Source organism: Cricetulus griseus, chromosome 7 (assembly GCF_003668045.3).
Source record: "Cricetulus griseus strain 17A/GY chromosome 7, alternate assembly CriGri-PICRH-1.0, whole genome shotgun sequence".
In the NCBI taxonomy this organism is placed as follows: domain Eukaryota; kingdom Metazoa; phylum Chordata; class Mammalia; order Rodentia; family Cricetidae; genus Cricetulus; species Cricetulus griseus.
In genome coordinates, this window is record NC_048600.1 from 47,830,227 (window position 1) to 47,851,012 (window position 20,786).

The window sequence follows — 20,786 nt, forward strand, 5'->3', positions numbered from 1 at the left end:
CAGCCGGAAGGAGACCTCGCGCGCGAGGATTTCTGGGACTAGTAGTCGCAGCACTCACGAGGCCCTACCCAGAGCAAGTCCTGGATTCTCCAGGTCTGCATGTCCCGTACTCCCAGCTCTACGCTCCCCGAAGCGCACTATCCAGTGGCGAGACCCTGGCAGAGTGGGCCGGGCGGCTTCTTGCTCCCACAAGGCCGTGCGAGCCGCGGTGGTTGCCGGGAGTTGTAGTCCCCGCTGCGCGTCCTGCGTCCGCCGAAGGGGGAGGGCGGAGCTGCCGGCGGCCCGGGCGGGCTGGCAGCTAGAGTGGGTGCGAGAGCCGCCTCCACCGCCGCCGCTGCCACCGCCTCCTCCGCCCGGGCCGTTCGCTGCTGAACGGGGAGAGCGAGGCGGGGCCGCCGGGGCCGCCATGGAGCCCGACTCGGTGATTGAGGACAAGACCATCGAGCTCATGGTGAGTGCGGCCCGCTGGCCCTCCGTTCTTCCGGCCGGCCGGCGGCCCGGGGGCCTGCCCACCTCGGCGTCCGTGCCAGGCCAGCCCTCGTTCCCCGCCGCCCAGGCCCGGCCGGTCCCCTGCCGTGGCTCGTTGCTGACGCCTCGCGCTCCCGGGCCGGCCCGGACTCCGCTCCCCGCGCCCCCTCCCCCCTTGCCGGGCTCCGACCGGTCTCGGGCGCCCCTGCCTCGCTCCTCCGAGAGCCTCCGCTCACTCTCGCCTTGCCATCACACTCTCATTTTAGGAGGGGCTTTCTTTTCCCTTCCCATTCCTCCGGGCAGGCCCGCATCGCGGTTCCCGGCCGCGCTCAAGCCGAGGGTGATGGTGGTTGGAGGGAGTCCGAGACCAGTTGGGGCCGCTTCGGCCTCCGTAACCTAGGCGCGAGGGGGGAGGTTTAGGGGGCCTCTCAGGACCTTCTCCCCAAGCTATAGCTGTGTGGATGCCAAGATAGACCCCGTAGGGCTGGGATGTTGGGGGTGCCCTCGAGTCTGAGGATTGCAGGATAAGGGGCCTCTTTTCTGGGCCCCTGTGGTGTCAGGCTTCTTGGACAAAGGGTTTCCTACCCTGCCGTGAAGGATGTTTGTATAGCAAGGCCCCAGGTACTCTGGATTCCATCCCCCAGGAAAGGGAAACCATAACTTTACCATTTGGGAAACGAGAGGGGAGGGGGAAGGGGTTGCCCTCATTACCGCCACCCGCTCTGTAAAAGAAAAAAAAAAGGTGAATTCTTCACCCACAGAGAAAGTAACGATTCCTTTTACTGTTAGAAACCATTGGTAGCCAGACTGATCAGATCTCCCTGGACACCCCTAACCCCTCTCTGACCTCAGACTTGGTGCCAGAAAGGTTTTTGGAAACAGAACTATGAGTGAGTGTCTGGGAGAAGTGAACAATTTGCTCATTGGTGGAAGAAATAAAATATGGCTGGTATTACCTGCCAATTTAAACGTGACGGAAATCAAACTGGACTCAGGAGAGTTGGGAGGGAATCAGCTTCTGCAAATGGACATACAAAGGGCTTCTTCCTGTGAAACCGTTGATAGTTTCTTTGTATCTCTGCTAATACAGTAACAACTAGTATCAGCCCCGTGGTATCGAGGAAAGGTGAAAGATCTACTGAATTTAGCAAAACGTTTTCCTCGTCGATTTTCTCCAGTGTGAACATGTTTATTGAGTCAGTGATTCCACTGGGTAGGGTTGGTGACATCAGAGCCACTTCCCCCATTTAATGCTATAAATAATAAATGGTGATACTGAAAGTCTGTCGGATAGCCTCATGGTTTCTGTGGATGATGTTATCCAGGGAGTTGAGGTACAATTTTAAAATGGAAGTATAGTAGCATAAAATAAATACAGAGGTAGTGTTATGTCTGCTGGCCTCTGCACAAGGTGCAGAACTGAACTTGCTGAAAATTAGGGGAAAAAAACCTCTGGTAGATCTGGGGTGTATGTGTGTTTGAAGGGATTCTGTCACTTGTGGGACGTTGATATTTAGGTACTGAGGAATGTGTCCTTTTCAGCATCAACAGTTTAGGCAACTTTCCAAGTGGGTTATCTTGACAAAATAGCTTTTAAACATTGTTATTTATGTATTATATAGTAAATGTGTGAAAGTACCACAGTGGGCATTTGGTGGTCAGAGGACAACTTTGCAGTCACTTCTGTCTTTACATGGGTTCTAGGAATTGAACTCATGTTGTCAGGCTTGTATGATCAAATGCCTTTGGCTGAGCCGTCTTGCTGACCTCTGTTTTGGCAAAGTAATTTCAGACATGTTCCATCTTCTTAAACAGTATATCAGCTTTCAGTGTGGCTAGTGCTTCATACTGAAACACATTCACTTCAGACAACCAAAATGTCTTCTTCAAAAGAGAAGAAATACAGTGTATTCTAAGGCATGGTCTTTTCCTACGTGATTTAAGAAAGCCTCTACTCCACATTTCCTTGTTTTCTGTGCTTATAACAAAAAAGGTTTGTTTGGGGTGCTGGTTGGGGTGCACCTCAGTGCTGGAGCACATGCTTAGAACCATGAATCCCTGATGGCTGGTTTAGACTTTGTGTGGATTATATGAAGAGATGTCAGCCCAACGGAGGATGTAGAAAGTTAGATTTTTTTCCTTCCAAGACAGGGTTTCTCTGTAGCTTTGGAGCCTATCCTAGAACTCCTTTTGTAGGCCAGGCTGGTCTTGAACTCACATAGATCTGCTTGCCTCTGCCTCCCCCCAATGTGCTGGGATTAAAGGCTTTTTCAAGACAGTTTCTCTGTGGCTTTGGAGGCTGTCCTGGAACTAGCTCTTGTAGACCAGGCTGGTCTCCAACTCACAGAGATCCGCCTGCCTCTGCCTCCTGAGTGCTGGGATTAAAGGTGTGTGCCACCAACGCCTGGCTTAAAGGCATGTTTTTAAAGATTTTTTTCCTCCCTCAAAGGTGATATCTGTTAGTACCCCTAGGCAACCTTTTCCATGAACTGTAGGTGTTTATTTTAGTGTAATAGATAGCTCAAGTGCTTAGCTACTACTCAAGAAGTGTATAGCATTAGTGGACAGACCCAGGTGCATCTGGCTTTCTGTATTCACTACATTTCAATTACAGTTTCCAGAAATTGGCTGAAAATTCACTTAATAATGATGTCAAAATGATTGAAGGAGGAGAACTGGTTAAATTGATGGTATTTAGAAAGCCTAGAGCATAAAATAGTTCAAATTTTTGTGTATCTTCTTCTGGACTCAGGTACTTGTGATTATGGTGCCTGTGTGAGTTTGGTACTTAATGGTTGACAAGATAACTTGTATGTTCTTCTGGATTGCACTGCATTACAAAGAGGAAACTGACTTTGTATCATCTTCACTTCTTAACTGTCAACCTTCTACTTTGATTTTGATGCATCTTTTCCTCTTGGACTTGGTAAGACTCATGGCAGTCCTGTTGGCAGCCTCTTGAGTACTGGGGTTACAGGTGTGAGCCACTAGTTACCTTTTTTGTTTCTTTTTACAGTGCTCGGGCTCAGAGCCAAGCTTGGCTCATGCTGGGCAACTGCTCTGTGATTAAACTACTTCTCTCCAGTCTATTTTTTTGTCTTATACATTTGGGAGAAATTAAAGCTAGTTATAGTGGAGACTACACCTATAGTTTACTCTAGTACACACTATCCCTAGCAAGGAGATGGCTGGAGGAGAAAGATGGTAATAGAATAGTTTCAAAATTCAATTCCCCACTTTGTGACTTTTATCCCTACTGGAAGCCTGGTTCTGCCAAAGGTGCTTGCATGTCTCTGGTATTCTGACTTTAATAAACACCTTATGAGTGTGCTTGCCTTCCCTCCCTCTCTCCATTTTCTCCTCTTTCCTCTCTTACCTGCCTGCCTCCTCTCTTTCTTTTTAACACATACTCCCTTTACCAACTTCCTGCCCTCTTCTAGAGGTGTTCCATTTAGCCCAGGCTAGCCTGGAACTTTGTTGCCAAAACTGGCCTTGAACTTCCAATCCTCTTGCTTTTGCCTTCCACATGCTGGGATTATGCTTCTGTGCCACTGTCCTCAGCAAGGTGATAAATGAACTCTTTTTTTTTTTTTTTTTTTTTTTTTTTTGTTTCTGCTGTTTTGAAACAGGGTTTCTCTGTGTAACAGCCCTGACTGTCCTGAAACTTACTTCTGTAGACTGGCCTCAAACTCACTGAGATTGGCCTGCCTCTGCCTCCCAAGTGCTGAGGTAGTCACTAACCCCTGGCTATAAATCTATAAGTGAACTCTTTTTTTTTCTGTTTTCTTTTCTCCTCCTCCTCCTCCTCCCCTCCTCCTCCTCCTTCTTTCTTTCTTTCTTTCTTTCTTTCTTTCTTTCTTTCTTTCTTTCTTTTTTTTTCTTTCTTTTTAATCTAGACAGGGTTTCTCTGTGTAGCTTTAGAGTCTATCCTAGCACTGGTTCTGTAGACCAGGCTGGGCTCGAACTCACAGAGATCTGCCTGCCTCTGCCTCCAGAGTGCTGGGACTAAAGGCGTGTGCCAACAATGCCTGACCCTAAATGAACTCTTGATAGAGACAATGGATTCATAGTTGCTGATAGTGAATAATTTAATTGCCATGTGGCTTTCATGGCTTTATACTGGCCCACTGCTGGGCCAGCTTTATGGACCTGTTTTCTAAACTTCTTTGTAACAGTGCTTTATTATGAGTGAGTTAGAACAGCAGTGATCCATTTTGAAAATAGTCAGATTTCACCAGGCTGTGTGTCTGTTTTGCAGATTTCACTGGAAAGAATGCAAAATGCATCACATCGGATTGGGAGCATGAGTTGATGTATAGGCACTCCTTAGGAAGCACTCACAAGAGCTGCAGATTGACAGAGATGGCTAGTTTCTCCCATGAAAAGATAGCAAAATGCTGCTAACAGTCTAAGAACACAGCCAGTGGGTAAAGGTGCCAGCCACCAAGCCTGACTACCTAAGTTTCATTCCCTAGGACTCATAGAGGAAGGAGAGAACAAACCTCCAGAAGGCACCCCCCCAACCAACCTATGCATTCAGCATATAAATAAATGTAATTTTAAAGAAGTTTAAGGATTACCTAGGTGGTGGTGGCCCATACCTTTAATCCCAGCAGAGGGAGGCAGATCTCTGAGTTTGAGGCTAGTCTGGTCTACAGAGTGAGTTCTAGGACAGCTAGGGCTACATAGAGAAACCCTGTTTCAAAAAACAAACAAACAAACAAAAAAGTTTAAGTCTGATAATTCTGCCTCATTGATGTGAGCAAAACTTGACTGGTTACTCTTCTGCTGCATTATTAGCTGTTGAAAGAGTCCCATCTGCCAGGTGGTGGTGCAAGCCTTTAGTCTCAGCATTCGGGAGGCAGAGGCAGGTGGATCTCTGTGAGTTCAAGACCTCCCTAGTCTACAGATTGAGTTCCAGGACAGCATCCAAAGCCACGGAGAAACCCTGTCTCAAAAAACCAAAAAAAGGAAAAAAAAAAAAAAAAAAAGAGAGAGAGAGAGACCTTAAGTGAGTCATTTCCTTTTGTTTCTATCTCTTTTTAAAATTTTATTTTCTGTGCATTGGTATTTTGTCTGCATTCAGGTTTTTGTGAGGGTATTGGATCCCTTGGAACTGTAGTTACAGACAGTTGTGAGCTTCCATGTGGGTGCTGGGAATTGAACCCAGGACCTTTGGAAGAACAGCCAGTGCTCTTAACCGCTGAGCCATCTCTGCAGCCCTTGTTTTAAATCTCTTAAATGAATGAAGTAAACAGATTAAAATATAGTGGTCATTGGCCAGGTGGTGGTGGCTCACGCCTTTAGTCCCAGCACTAGGGAGGAAGAGGCCGGTGGATCGAGTTCAAGACCAACCTGGTCTACAAGAGCTAGTTCCAGGACAGCTTCCAAAGCCACAGAGAAACCCTGTCTCGACGAAAAACAAAAACAAACAAAGAAAAATAGTGGTCCTTTTAAGAAGGTGGAGTATAAAGGTATTTATTTATTTATTTGTTTGTTTGTTTGTTTATTTATTTTAGAGCTATTGAAGTTTGGGCAGGCTGCAAAAACTGATAGGCAAATTGTTTGTGTTTTTCTCTGTTTTCTTTTTGGTGCAGTTTCCCCCCTCCCCCCTTCCTATCTTTAGCTTAGTGAGGCAATTAAGATTTTTTTAGTGAATATATCAAGAAATTGGATGTCTGCAGCTATCCCCTCATTGCTGTCTGGTGACTGCTAACTTACCAAATGTGCATAAATATATTCGGGTTTCAGGGCCCAAATGATATAAACCACATGTGTTTATAGGGTCTTTGACCTGTCTAAAGAGGCCATGGCTCTAACATATAATCTGTCTGAGGATTTGCAGTAGACTAAATGTCCTTTAGATTTGACAAGGATGACCCTGACTGCTGTAGTCTGTCCTTTAAGTAGAGAGCTAGCCCAGGATACTCACTAGGTCATTGACACTAAGCTCCTAGACCCGAACACATGTGGATGTTGGGCAGTGCTTTTGGGGCTGTGGTCTGCTTTTCCAGGCCTGCTGACTCTGCTTCTTTCCCACTTCCAATCCATTTACCTCTTCCACTTCCTTTCTCCTTGAATCTGTCTCCCTTCAGCCTTTCTTCCTGCTTTCTTCTCTGCTATACTCAGCTAGAGCCAAGGGATCCAGGTCCTGCACACTCTGCTCACACTCTTCTGTTGTCAGCACTCATAGAAACCGCCTTGAGTACATCTTTTGAAAGCAGCTGCTGTTTACTGAAAGAACTCCATCCTTGAGCAGCCTCTGGCCAAATTGGCTTAGGTCACATCTCAGCAATCTTCCCTTCTGCTTATGCTGATAAACCTCTGTCAGCCCAGGAGACATAATGGAGGCCACCTCTTTGATGTCAGTTTGTATTGTGCTGGCAGATACCATCTTGTTTGGCTGCATAGCACGGTCTTTGTGGAATGATCCTTAAATGAATGAATTATCTAGTGGTACTTAGAGTAGTTTATGCTTATATTGTTGTTACATGTTTGTGTCCCCCATTAAATGATAAGGTCTTCTTGTGGCCCTTCCTCTGGCCACAGCTCCTACACAGTGCGCTTTTGTAATAACTGTTGGTTCAATGGTGAACCCTTCTCTGTACCTTAGCCATCTTCTTGTCTGGGAAACTGTACCTGTTACCAGTTCTAATAATCTTAACTTTATGGAGCCTTCACATTATCACTGAATGTCACACAGCTTTGCAGTTGTGTCTGAACACCTGTGCCAGAAGTTACAGATCCTTTTACTCCTTTACCGTGTGCTATGTGTGTGGTGCTGGTGGCTATATTAATTTGAATTGTTAGGGGTTTTTAGTACTATGATACCTTTCAAGAGTTTCCTTTGATAGCTTTAACACAAACATGTATATAAAAGAAAAAGACTGGTGAGGGAAAGTGGAAGTTGGTGTGTGGCTCATGACATGCATAGACATTTAATCATTATGTACAGACCTACAGATTGACTTAAAAGCATCCTAGACTGGTGATTAGCCAAGAAATGAGGAAGCCATGATATTTTTCTATCTGTTGGTGAGAACAGTTGATAAGCTGCAAGGGTTTCCTGACCTTAAAAAAATTGTGATTTAACTAGGAGAAAGGGCATAGGCTGTAGGGTGAAACACCTGATTTTTCTACCGCAGCTCTGCACTTACCATGTGACCTTAGAGGAAGTTTTATTGTAGCTTAACTGTACACACAGAAACCTGGCTAACCTTCTGAATTATTTGGAAGGCTAAGAGACATGTATATGAAATAACTTTGCAGAGGGGACAGCCTTACTAACTGTACCTGCAAGTGTAGGGACCCTTTTTAATTTTAATATTTGAGATTGTTACTAAGTTGTCCAGACCATATTCAAACTCATAGTCTTCCTGTGTCTGTCTCCCTAGTGCTAGGATTACGGATATATACCACAACACCTGGATGATGCTTCTTTTTAAAAAACATTTTATTACTGTCTGTTCATGTGCATGAAGTATATTTGTGTGTGTGAATGTGTATATGACTTACTGTGTAACTGTGTGTCTGAGCGTTCCAGCATGTGTTGTGAATGCCATAGGTGTTCATGTGAATGTCAGAGGACAACTTTGGAGGCATTTCTGCCTACATTTTGTGGCTCCTAGGGATTGACCTTGAATTGCTGAGCTTACATGGCAATCTGGTTTACCAGAGGAACCATCTTGCAAACCTTGATTTTTTTATTTATAATTTTTTTAAATTGCTTTAAAAGCTTTGGGGTAGGTTTTCACTTCATAACCCAGGTTAGCCTTGAATTTACTATATGTAGCCCAGGCTGGCTCAAACTCTGTGTCCTCCTGTTGCATCCTCCCAAGTGCTAGGATTATAAGTGTGTGCCACCATGACAAGCCTTCAGGAGCCTACATTTTATAAAGCAAAATCAGAACAGATGGTGTGAGAAAAATTAGCTTTCTTTCCTCATGATTTGTGCATGTGTTTATTCGTAAAGCTGTTTACATGTATGTACATTTATTTTTAGAGGCCTAATGTTCGGTTGCTTTTAGTCCATAGGTGGGATGAATCATTCTTTGATGGAAATGATAACATTTTACACTGTCCACAATGGTTTGGAAAATATGGGAGAGGGGTACCATGATGTATATAGTGGGAACTATCAGTTGGTCTGATCAGACTTTTGCTGCAGCTACAGAGACAATCACTACTTCCACCCCAGCCCTGTGTTGGGTATCCCAGTAGAAAGAGACTGGTGGTTAGTGTATGTGAGCATTGAATATTCTGAATAGTGTTTCATTGGTTTATGTGGTTCTTTGAAATGAAGATTTTTGATTCTTGGCAAAGCACCAGGTGATTTTGACCATTAACTGAATAAGCAAGCTTTCCTTCCAGGTTGAATTGTTAATTGAATTAGTTGACAATGGGGGAAAACCTGTTGGTCAAGAATGAGCTTGTTACCTTCTGTTAAGTTTCTGCTTAATCACAATTGCTTAACAGGAAGTTTGTCTTTGCAGGCAAATAAGAGACAGAGTAGGAGGACCTGACAATCCAGTTCGTGTCTCTAACCTTGGCCTTACTGTTTTTACAAATGTTAAAGTTTTATGCAGAGTTCTGTGACGTCAGCTGGAAGGTTGTTGAGGAAATTCCCTCTCATGGTTAGGCAACATAAAGGCCTTCTTCACAGGCCAGAGTGCAGTGAGGTAGAATTTGGGACTTTAACGAGAAAAATGGAGGGAAGAAAAAGAAAAAAAAAGTGCTAGCTTGTGAGTGGAGAAGTGTGCAAATACTATGGATGTGGGGGAGGTCTCTCTACTGAAGGAAGAGCCCAACTGAGGGCTCGACATAGCACCTGTGGACTTTTTAAGGAGCTAAGCTGAGAGCCTTTAGCCGCTTTAAAGAACTGACGATAAAGTTATACGTTGGTTGCCTGAGAAGAGACTGGGAGAAGTCAGTCCTCACTCTCTTAGCCTTCACTGTTAATCTTCCGCAAAGCTTGCTGCCCGTTAGGCATTCAAGAGGTTCTTCTTTGAAGGGAAGGGTGAAAAATTAACTCACCGGTACAAGGAAAGGCCAGAGGATTGAATACCGTGAGAAATGAGTTGGCTGGAAAAGTGCTTGTTTGCTGTGTCCTGTCCTGCAGTGTGGATGGAGATTGCACTTTGAAAAAGCAAGAATATATTGTTTTAGCAACTAGCTACCAGCATACTTCACTGGATACTTTTGTCACACTGGGATTTCCAGTTTAATTAATTAAGACAAGGTTTCATGTATCGTAGGCTGGCCTTGAATTTGCTGTGTAGCCACAGATGCCCTTGAACTTCTGATCCCTCTGCTTCTACATCTGGAGTACAGGGCTTACAAGGATGTGCACCAGATTAATGAAGTGACAAAGACAGATACTAGGACAGCAGCTCAACCTGTGGGTCAAGAGCCCTTTGGCGGTTGAATGACCCTTTCACGGGAGTTGCCTAACCCATCAGAAAACACAGATATTTACATCACAGTTCATAGCAGTAGCAAAATTGCAGTTATGAAGTAGCAATGAAAATAATTTTATGGTTGGGGACCACTACCCTAGGACTTTGAATGCTAGGCAAGCCCTTTGCCAACTGAGTCATACATTCTTAACCTTCAATTCATTCTTGACTCAGTAACATCAACTAGTGAGGAACACCGTGAACTTTTTTTTTTTTTTTTTTTTTTTTTTGACGAGGTGCTTCACTTCACTGTGCTTTCTTTAAGTTGTGAGGACGGCAGAGTTTGCATCTGATCACTGTGGTGCAGTCCCTCAAATAGGCATTTAGTTCCTTCAGTGCCCAGAGTGCTAATGTCAGCACAATTGTCTTCATCGCTTATGGACTGTTGCTGCATCTTAGAAATTAGAGTTCAGAAGGGTTAGAAATTCTTTATCAGGAACTTGTTTGCTGCTAAGAGGGGAATAAGGCACCTTTAGGATATGTTTTGCTGTGACATTAATGCTTGGGACCTTGCAATTGCATGGGTCTTTTTGGTAATGGGTCTTTGAATATGGAATAATCTGGAATTTCCTTATATACCCTGGGGCCTTGTGAAAGTATTTGTGTCTTCTGTCCCCAAAATAATGGGTTTTCTGACCCTTGTCTTCAGTGGCGGTTGTTCTTTATGAAAATGGCATGGCTTCACCTCCCACAGAAGGGACTTGGGAGACTTACTGAGAATTAAATATGCCCATCAGCTGCCCACAGATATTTAATGCTGTAGGAACCCATTGATGGTGGTGTGACAAGTAAGTTGAATCTTCATTTTTTAAATTTTTTTTTTTATTTTTTATTGTTTTTTTGAGACAGGGTTTCTCTGTGGCTTTGGAGGCTGTCCTGGAACTAGCTCTTGTAGACCAGGCTGGTCTTGAACTCACAGAGATCCTCTGCCTCTGCCTCCTGAGTGCTGGGATTAAAGGCATGCACCACTAAAGCCCGTAAGTTGAATCTTCATGTTCTCTCTATTTGTCCATCCTGTTTAGTGTCTTTTCTCTTTTTGTTATAGTTTGTTAGGATTTGCAGTCTAGTGAGAAAACTCAATATGGTAGAAAAAGAATGTTTTTTTTTTTTTTCTCCGAAACAGGGTTTCTCTGTGGCTTTGGAGGCTGTCCTGGAACTAGCTCTTGTAGACCAGGCTGGTCTCGAACTCACAGAGATCTGCCTACCTCTGCCTCCCGAATGCTGGGATTAAAGGCGTATGCCACCACCCGCCCGGCTAGAAAAAGAATGTTAATAGAATTTGAATTCGCTGTAATGTTTATGAGTGTCATCTTGTAAATTATTGATTAGTGCTCTTTATTGTTTTTTTTTTTTTTGGTTTACCTGATAATTAGCTGTTGTGGGTATTGACCTCTAGTGAACTTGTCATGGTTAAGAATGTTCTGTATTCTGGTTAGACATCAAGGATTTGAGTAATATATGTAGGTTTGATGTCTTTTCAGTAGCAAACCAGATGATTTCTTTGGTAGGTATGTCAGTAAATATTGGGAGATATTTCAGCCCTCACTTATTTTCATTTTGGCTGGCAAACTGCTTTTGTAATGGTGGAAGAGCTGTCATAGACAACTGACAGTACATTCATTGTGTTGAATGATCAGGGGCAGTTTATGTGAATGGTTAAGTGAGGTTTTAGTTGCTCTCATTTGTAGATTGTATGCTATTTATCATGAGTAAATATTAATATTAGCTGTATTTCATTTGTCATGTAGAATCCTCTCAATGCCAGGTTGAGCGGTATGCCCCAGGCCCTTCATGTCCAAGGTCTGTGCCTCAGATCCACCATTCCATCGGCCTTTCTTTCCATTCTTGGTGGCGTTAGTTGCCGCTGGTGCCATGGTGGGTGTATGGATTGCTCTCTGTCTTTCAACAGTTACCGAAGTGCATGTTTGGGATTTTGTTGAAGAAAGCTGGATACAGTAAACGGAGAGTCTTGGAAGATGCTTGACCGCTGTCTTTTCTCAGACTAGTCTGAAAGGGGATGCCCCATTCAGTCAGTGGTGGATCTGAAGTGCAGAGTACTTCCAGGTAAGCCTTGACTCACCCTGTGTTGTGTTGTTTTGTGGGACTACTGAAAGAAACTTAAAAAATAAAAGTCTTTTCAGAGTTGGGTATTGTGGCTCACACCTGTAATCCCAGTGCTTGGGAGGCTTAAGGCAGGAGGATGGCTGCAGGTTGGAGGCCATCTTGAGCTACAGTGAGGCTGTATTGCAAACACAATAAACAACCCTTTTCTTTTTCCTTTGCTAGGGAATGGATGATAAAATGGATATTTGTGCTTAGTGTTGTGTGTATGTGGGTCAGTGAAGGGGCTGTGGCAGAATTGCCAGTAAAAACTGCATAAATGGCCGGATGGTGTTGACACATGCCTTTAATCCCAACACCCAGGAGACAGAGGCCATCACATCTCTGAATTCAAGGCCAGCCTGTCTACAGAGTGAGTTCCAGGACAGCCAGGACTATACAGAGAAACCCTGTCAAAAAACAAAACAAACAACAACAACAACAAAAACAAACAAACAAAAAAAAACTGTGTAAATGTAAGCAGTACAGCTATAGCTTAAATATCTAGCCAGAATCTCAACAGAGAGTAACAGGGATTTGAGGGGTTTTGGGGAGATAATTTATAAAACAAGTGGCCATTTGAGACATTTTCTTGTAATCTTTATTGCCAGTCCACATTTTTTGTAGATCCCATGTAAAGCAGCAGTTTGTCTTGAGGACTTGCAGAGGGTCTTCCCAGGAAGATGTGCTCCATAGCAGCTGTTGGAGCATTGCTAACGTCTTCAGCACTGTCAGTAGGCACTGGGCATGCTTTTTAATTGCATAGACTTCACTTGGATTTTAGATAGTGGAATGAAGCTCAGAAGTACTGAGGAAGTACAGGTTACCCCAGCCACACAACTAATAAATGGCAGAGCTAGATTCAGGCCTGGGCCTTTATGTCCAGAGAAGCTTGAATTTAAGCCTTTGGATTTTCACTTTTTTAAAGTGAAGTGGTGTGTGTGTGTGTGTGTGTGTGTGTGTGTGTGTGTGTGTGTGTGTGTGTGTGTGTGTGTGTGTGTGTTCGTGTGTTCGTGTGTTCGTTATGTATGTTTCATGGGTGAGGGTTTTGTGGAGGCCAGGTTGATGGCGAGTGTCTTTCTCAATAGCTCTTCTACTTTATTTTTGAGACAGGGTCTCCTGATAAACTACAGCTCACTGGTTCTGCTACACTGGGCAGGAGACAAACATTCAGATAATATGTGTGCCACCTCAGGCTTTGGGGGGATTTTTATTTACTTTTGATGTGTTTTTTCCTTCCTTCCTTCCTTCCTTCCTTCCTTCCTTCCTTCCTTCCTTCCTTCCTTCCTTCCTTCCTTCCTTCCTTCCTTCTTTCTTTCTTTCTTTCTTTCTTTCTTTCTTTCTTTCTGAGAGGGTTTCTCTGTAGCTTTGGAGGCTGTCCTGGAACTAGCTCTTGTAGACCAGGCTGGTCTCGAACTCATGGAGATCCGCCTGCCTCTGCCTCCAGAGTGCTGGGACTAAAGGCATGTGCCACCACTGCCCGGCTTCAATTTTTTTAAAAATAATTTATATTCATTTTATGTATATTAGTGTATTGCCTGCATGTATATATGTGTAAGGGAACTGAAGTTACACAGTTGTGAGCTGCCATGTGGATGCTGTGAATTGAACCTGAGTCCTCTGGAAGAGCAGCCAGTGCTCTTAACCACTGAGCCATCTCTGCAGCCCTTGGATGTTGTTTTAATTTATATGAATCAACTGGGGTCCTCATGATTGTGTAGCAGGCACTTCATTGACTTGGCTCTAAGTGGATCTTCACTTGAAGAATATATGCTAGCTCATTGTTTGGCTTGGTATTATCCTAGTCAGGGTTACTGTTTCTATAATGAAACATCAAGATCAAAAGTTGGAGAGGAAAGGGTTTACTTGAGTTCATCATTGAAGGAAGTTCATCATTGAAGGAAGTCAGCACAGGAACAGAGCAGGAACCTGGAGGCAGGAGCTGATGCAGAGGCCATGGAGGAGTGCTGCTTCCTGGCTTGTTTCTCATGGCTTGCTCAGCCTCCCTCCCTTTCTTTCCCCTTCCTTCCCTCCCTCCCTTTCTTTCTTTCTTTTTTTTTTTTTTTTTTTTTTTTTTAGTTTTCATGACAGGGTTTCTCTGTGTAATAGTCCTGACTGTCCTGGAATTCTCTTTGTAGACCAGACTGGTCTCTAACTCAGTAAGTTCCCCCTGCCTCTGCCAATCAAGTGCTGGAATTAAAGGTGTGTGCCACAAATCCCTGGCTTTTTTTTTTAACATTTATTATTATTATTATTATTATTATTATTATTATTATTATTATTATTAGGTGTTCAGCCTGCTTTCTTATAGAACCCAGGAACACCAGTGTAAGGTAGCCCCACTCTCAATGGTCTGGGCCTTCCCTCCTCAATCATTAATTAAGAAAAAGCCAGACAGACTTGTCAACAGCCCTATTTTATCGATGTATTTTCTCAGTGAAAGCTCTTTCCTGTCCAGTGACTCTGTGACAGGTTGACATAAACTAGCATCACAGTATATAGATATACAGATACAGTGTATCACTAGTATATAGCTGGTCTGCTTTCTGGAAATTGAGCAGATCTTTAGTCAGTTCTTGGGATGAATCTGAAAGTAATCAAGAAGCACAAGAGAGGCACAGTACATTAAAATGCAGTGTGCTGTATACAGTGAACTCCAGTGATTCAACCCCACATCTTTTCCATTCCGTCTTAGTGTTATTGCTTTACTCAAACAGCTTATAGTGCAAATGCATACACTTCTTTTGACCTGTAATCTGTCAGCTTGACAGGTAGACGTTGTCAGGTAACTCTTGAAAACACAACTTTTTCCTTTCTTAACATTTCCTTTAGATTGCCTACACCCTGTACTGTTTGAAAGTTTTCTGTTATAGACTGACATTCTGACTTGGATTTCTTTGCATTTGCTAATATTCTAGGTAAGCGTTTTCCATACCACCTTTAGAGCTGTGGGTAGTGGCTGAAGTAGCAGAAAGAAGAGCAGGTGATAGTGGGCACTTGCTCTCTGTGAAGATTAGTTGAGTTACTTTTTAGATATGAACTCATTGTTAACAATAACCTGCTGAGGTGCCGGGCAGTGGTAGGGCACACACCTTTAATCCCAGTACTCAGGAGGCAGAGGCAGGCGGATCTCTGAGTTCGAGGTCAGCCTGGTCTCCAGAGTGAGTGCCAGGATAGGCTCCAAAGCTAACAGAGAAACCCTGTCTCGTGAAGTAAAAACTTTTTTTTATTTTATTTTTTATGATAGGCTGGGTGGTGTTGGTACACACCTTTTTTTTTTCTTTTTTTTAAGATTTATTTATTTATTATGTATACAACATTCTGCTTCCTTGTATATCTGCACACCAGAAGAGGGCACCAGATCTCATAACGGATGGTTGTGAGCCACCATGTGGTTGCTGGGAATTGAACTCAGGACTTCTGGAAGAGCAGCCAGTGCTCTTAACCTCTGAGCCATCTCTCCAGCCCTGAAGTAAGAACTCTTAGTGCTTCATTGCTGAGGAAGTCAATGCATAGAGTGGTTAAATAATGTGCTCAAGAGCAGAGATTTGAGGAATCCAGGCATGTGGTCTCCGAGAATGTGCCTCTATCCTCTGTGCTCTTGTTTAGAGCAACATCTGGTCACAGGTACACAGGCAGAAATCTCTAACACTTACTTTTAGAAAGCATTGAAGCTGGATGTGCCAGCTTGTGAGCCTGCAGTCCCAGTATTGGGAGGCTGGCTGTGAGTTCCAGGCCAGGCAGGACTGTAGAGTATGATACTCAATAAAAAAAGGAAACAATTGTTGAATGTCTGTTTCTACCTGTCTCTGTCTCTCTCTGTCTCTCTCTGTCTCTCTCTGTCTTTTGGTTTTTCGAGGCAGGGTTTCTCTGTGGCTTTGGAGCCTGTCCTGGAACTAGCTCTTGTAGACCAGGCTGGTCTGGAACTCACAGAGATCCTCCTGTCTCTGCCTCCCGAGTGCTGGGATTAAAGGCGTGTGCCACCAACGCCCGGCTTTTCTACCTGTCTCTTAAAGTCTGTTTAGCTTTCAGGTTCCATTAGCCATCCAGGCTCTCCCTTTTCCAAGCAAACCCCAGTAGTAAGTTTGATATTATCTTTCAGAACAGTGCTGTGTGGTAAATTCTGCCATGGCCAAGATGTTTGAAACCTGTTCTCTTCAGTATAGCAGTCAGTAATCATCAAAGTGGTGGCTTCCTGTTTTTTTGTGTCTGAGATTGGGTCTTGCCCCATAACCATGGTTTCATTGAGTTTGTGATCTTCCTGGGTAGCCCTCTGGAGTGCTGGGATTGCAGGTGTGTATTGGCATATGTGACACTTTGGAAATAGAACTATCCCGAAATTTATAATTAAATAGGAACATGTAATTTTAGAATTTTCATCATCCAGGGTGATGTCTTTAGCACGCTCAGAAAACTGATCCATTCAGTGTGTTCAAAGTGCATCTTTATCCTATGGATGGGGTAACATCAGTAGCTTTACCATACCATTGTGTAAGACCAAAAACTAATTTATAATTTTACAGTGATAATGTGTATATTGACATGTTTAATGTATTATTTTCTCACAGGGTCTCATGTAGCTCAGGCTGGCCTTGAACCTACTAGATAGCTGAGGATGGCTTCAAACTCTAGTGATCTTTCTGTATCTACTGAGGATTACAGGCATGCCTCTGACTCATGAGTGTTGGGATTAAAGGCATATGCCTACCACCAATAGACATCTAGCTATACAGGGTTCTTCTGTGTAGCTTTGGAACCTGTCCTGGAGTTCTGTAGACCAGGCTGGCCTAGAGCTCACATAGATCTGCCTGCCTGTGCCTCCTAAGTACCTGTATTAAAGGTGTGGGCCACCAATGCCTGTGCCTAAGTATACTCTTATAGAAAGATTTGTTAGATGCTAATTTATAAACTAGTTTAATTCAGAAGAGCCTGCAGACTTGAGCCAAAATGATGGTAACATTCTCTTGCTGTAGTTAAACTTTTCCTAGTAGGTCATGTCATAAACCCAGTCTGTTAAGATATCTGCTGGATGGATAGAGAGAACTTTTTTTGGTTTCCTGTGGAGTGGATAGATTTCTTGGTGGCAAAACCTCACTTTCCAAACCCTTTTCTAATTAAGGCATTTGTAGTTTTTTTTGATTTTTCCTCTTCCTATTTTCCTCTTCCTTTTATCCTTTTCTTTGTTTTCAGTTGAGATGGGATTTTGTATGTAGCCCAGGCTGGGTAGGAACTGTGTACCTCCTTCATTCACCCTTAGTGCTGGAGTTATAGCTGCGTGCCACCACAACCTGCTTCAGAGCATTTGCTTTTAGGTCACTTAGCATAGTCAGCTTATGTACTTTTGACTTAGAAGTCTGTGAGGTTCTTGTTTGTTCCTTTGTCCTCCCCCCCTTTTTTTGTGTATCGTTGTGCATTCATGTGTGTTTGCATGCTCATATGTTTGTGTCTGTGTGTTCATGCAGAGGCTGAAAGCTGATGTCAGGTGTCTTTCTTCGTTGCTCTGCACTGTATTTACATGAGTTCTCATTACAGTGTACTTCATTGAATCCAGAACTCATGGATTGGTTAGTTTTAGTTAACTAGTTTGCTCCAAGGATCCGATTTCCACCTCCCTAGCCTGGGGAGGCCGCGCCCACTTGTGCTGGGAATCTGACGCTCCTCTTCCAGCTTGTAGGACAAGAGTTTTTTCCTCTGAGCCATTTATTTCCCCAGCCCTGGCTCCTAGTTTTGCATGAGTTCCTTTGTCATTGCTGTGACCCATTTTCTGTCCATTTTCTACTCTTGAGGTAGTTGACTTACTAAGCTTATGTAACTTGACTCTACAGTATGCTGTAAATCAGAACATAATTGTAGGACCACATACCCAATAGTACATTCTCCTTACATTACGACATGTTGTTCCGTGGAGCTTGATCTTAGCCTACTGCTTCATTACTTTCATTTTATTTTCTTTCTGTTCTTGAAGTAGAAAAGATAACACAAGTTAATTGATATTTTGGGAAGTTAGCTTGGTAAGTGGATGCAGAATGAAGAGACTGAAGGCAGAGATCTGTTTGGCTTAGTGGACAGTGATAAAAGTGAGCCAAAGTGATGTGTGTGTGTGTGTGTGCGCGCGTGCGCACGCGCTGTGGCTTTGTGACAGTTATACAGAGTTTAAGGGTTGGTTTTAGTAGCTGGGGAATTGAGAAATAATCATTAGTTTTAGATTTTTCTCTTGTCTTGGGCGCTTGGGTAGATGTTTGCTTTCTTCCTCAGGATGGTGATAATGTAGTAGAGCTCAAGATTAGGGGAGAGAGAATAAGTTTATTTTGCCTGAGAGTAATAATAATTTGATTTGCCTAGAGATGGGAAAATCTGAGGGTAGAGGAATCTATATGTAATATTGGTCTGAGCTCACCAAATAGAAATTTGGGAGCCTTTGCCTTGGTGTAGCTGACTTTTATTAATAGAATTATGAAATTACTCAAACACAGACTGTGTCTGGGAATGCCAGTACAGGGATGGGCTGTGATGTAGGCCAGAAGGTATGGTTACACCTCTCTCATCCTGATTTCCTAACAGCCTCTTGGTTCCTGTTCTCAGTTCCAGATGACATCATCACATTCAGTTGCCATCTTCTCTCTCTCACTCTAACTGGCTGAGCAATAGAGGCACAGTTTTTTGTTTTGTTTTGTTTTGTTTTGTTTTTTGAGACATGGTTTCTCTGTATAGCTTTGGAGCCTATCCTGGCACTCGCTCTGGAGACCAGGCTGGACTCGAACTCACAGAACTCACCTGCCTCTGCCTCCCAAGTGCTGGGATTAAGGCGTGTGCCACCAACACCCAGCAGAGGCACAGTTTTTAAAGTATGTTTTCAAACAGTCACTGCACATCCTTTATTCATTCATACAATTTCAGTTCCACATCTGGTTATTAAACCAAGAGAAAAGTCACTTAAGCAGAGATAGGAAAGAGATACTGCCCCTCCTCGCCAGCCTCAGTTCTGAGTATCTCTTCCCTAGTTCTGGTGAGTACACTATGGCATTTGTAAAGACTTAACATCACAACATAAAGCCTAAGTACAAGCCAGCTATTTTACCTACTTGTCAGTTACAGAAACAGCTGTCCCAGTGCTGGAGTCAAAATTAGCTGTGTTAGAATAATTGAGATGCTGTGTTGGTCTTTAGTGCAGCACTTCCTTCAAGAAGTTAATTTTAAGTTTCCCGATGTAGTTTATGCTGGCCTCAACTTCACCATTCTTTAGGAGATTTAAAAAAGATTTATTTTTTTATTTTATGTATATGGGTGTTTTGTCTAACTGTATGTGTACTGCATGTATGCAGTTCCTGTGGAGGCCAGAAGAGGAGTTAAGAGATGGTTATGAGCTGCCTAATGGGTTCTGGAACTAACTGAATGTGAGACCTCTGCAAGAGTATCAAGTGCTTCTAGCTGCTTAGTTATTATTTCTTCATGCTTTTCTTGAGGGATTTTTTTTTTTTTCTTTAGAGACTCTGTGGCTTTGGAGGCTGTCCTAGAACTAGCTCTTGTAGACCAGGCTGGTCTCGAACACACATAGTGCTGGGATTAAAGGTGTGCGCCACCACTGCCCGACCCTCTTGAGGGATTTTTAGCTTAACTTTTTAATTACATGCTATTTCTACCTTAATTACTTAAGACTGATTGAGATGGCCGTCAGTACTTAATGCATTTTTAAATTGTATGTATGTGTGATATGAGCCATAAAGTACGTAGTGCAAAAGAAAATGCAAGACTCTTGTTCTACACTCAATGCATTCTCCTGTATTCATATATAATTTCTTATATTACTAATGTTTTTGTTGTTATTGTAGTTATTTTGAGATGAGTGTCTCATTGTGGAGTCCTTGCTAGCTTGCTATGTAGCCTTGAATGAACCCTCAAGAGATCTACCTGCCTCTGCCTCCTGAGTGCCAGTATTAAAGACATGCTCTATCATACATAGCATGAACCTTTTCTTTAAAAATTATTTAATATTACTTTATCTTACTTGTATTTTTTTTGTTGTTGTTGTTGTCTTCTTTTCCCTTCCATGAGGAAGCCAGAAAAGAGCATTGGATCCCATGGAACTGACAGTTACAGACAGTTGTGAGCCACTAATGGGTGCTAGGAATTAAATTCAGGTCTCGGTGTTTTAACTGCTGAGCCATCTGTCTAGTCCCTGAATTTTACCTATTTTAATATGAAATAGGATGTGATCATCTTGCATTACCAGTTCCCAAAGGGTTCCTGTTTTTTGAGGAGATACTTTTAAGAATGAAAGCTGGTTTATTGTCTAAATAGGCTGTAATTTGTGTAACTAGTCTGGGATGATGGATGGTATGTGAGTCATTTCTTTTCCACTCTTATGTTATAACATAATGCTACAAAAGTAATTTTGTACATACGCCATTTCACATATGAAGTAGTAGGCAGATTCTGAGGAGGAGGTGGTCTAGGTAGGTACTTTGAAAGATCTGGCCCTGGGCCGAGGTTTAGCTCAGTGGCTTGCCCAGCATGTGCAAAGACTTGAATGTGGTCTACAGCATTGCACCTAGAGCAGGCTTTGCCTTGGCCTGCACTTATCTCCTGAGTCTCTAATAGTGGTAAGTGGCCTTTAAACTGGAAGTTTTAAAAATTGTTGTCTTCCTCCCTGTCCAGCCCCCAAACCAGGGTTTTCTGCTAGCTTGGTAGTTGCTCTAGCACTGAGGTAAGCCTCTTCTTGACTTTGCATGTGAAATAGCATATGCACATAGGAGTGGGAGTCAA

At 43.2% G+C, this 20,786-nt stretch overlaps 1 protein-coding gene across 4 annotated transcripts in view; it reads left to right on the forward strand.

Moving 5' to 3' along the window:
• Positions 1-251: 251 nt before the first annotated feature.
• The window catches only part of Fbxw11 (F-box and WD repeat domain containing 11), a 102,334-nt gene continuing 81,799 nt past the window's right edge, over positions 252-20,786 (forward strand). Inside the window, exons 1-2 of one of the 4 annotated variants that reach the window (XM_027425197.2) lie at positions 262-451; positions 11,833-11,987. Coding sequence is in view for 2 of the 4 variants with exons in the window: in XM_027425196.2 (XP_027280997.1) it covers positions 407-451 (45 nt within the window). In the remaining 2 variants the exon portion in view is untranslated. Of the gene's footprint in view, positions 452-11,832; positions 11,988-20,786 lie in introns of all 4 variants that reach the window. The other 3 variants (XM_027425199.2, XM_027425196.2, XM_027425198.2) reach the window with 3 other exon arrangements.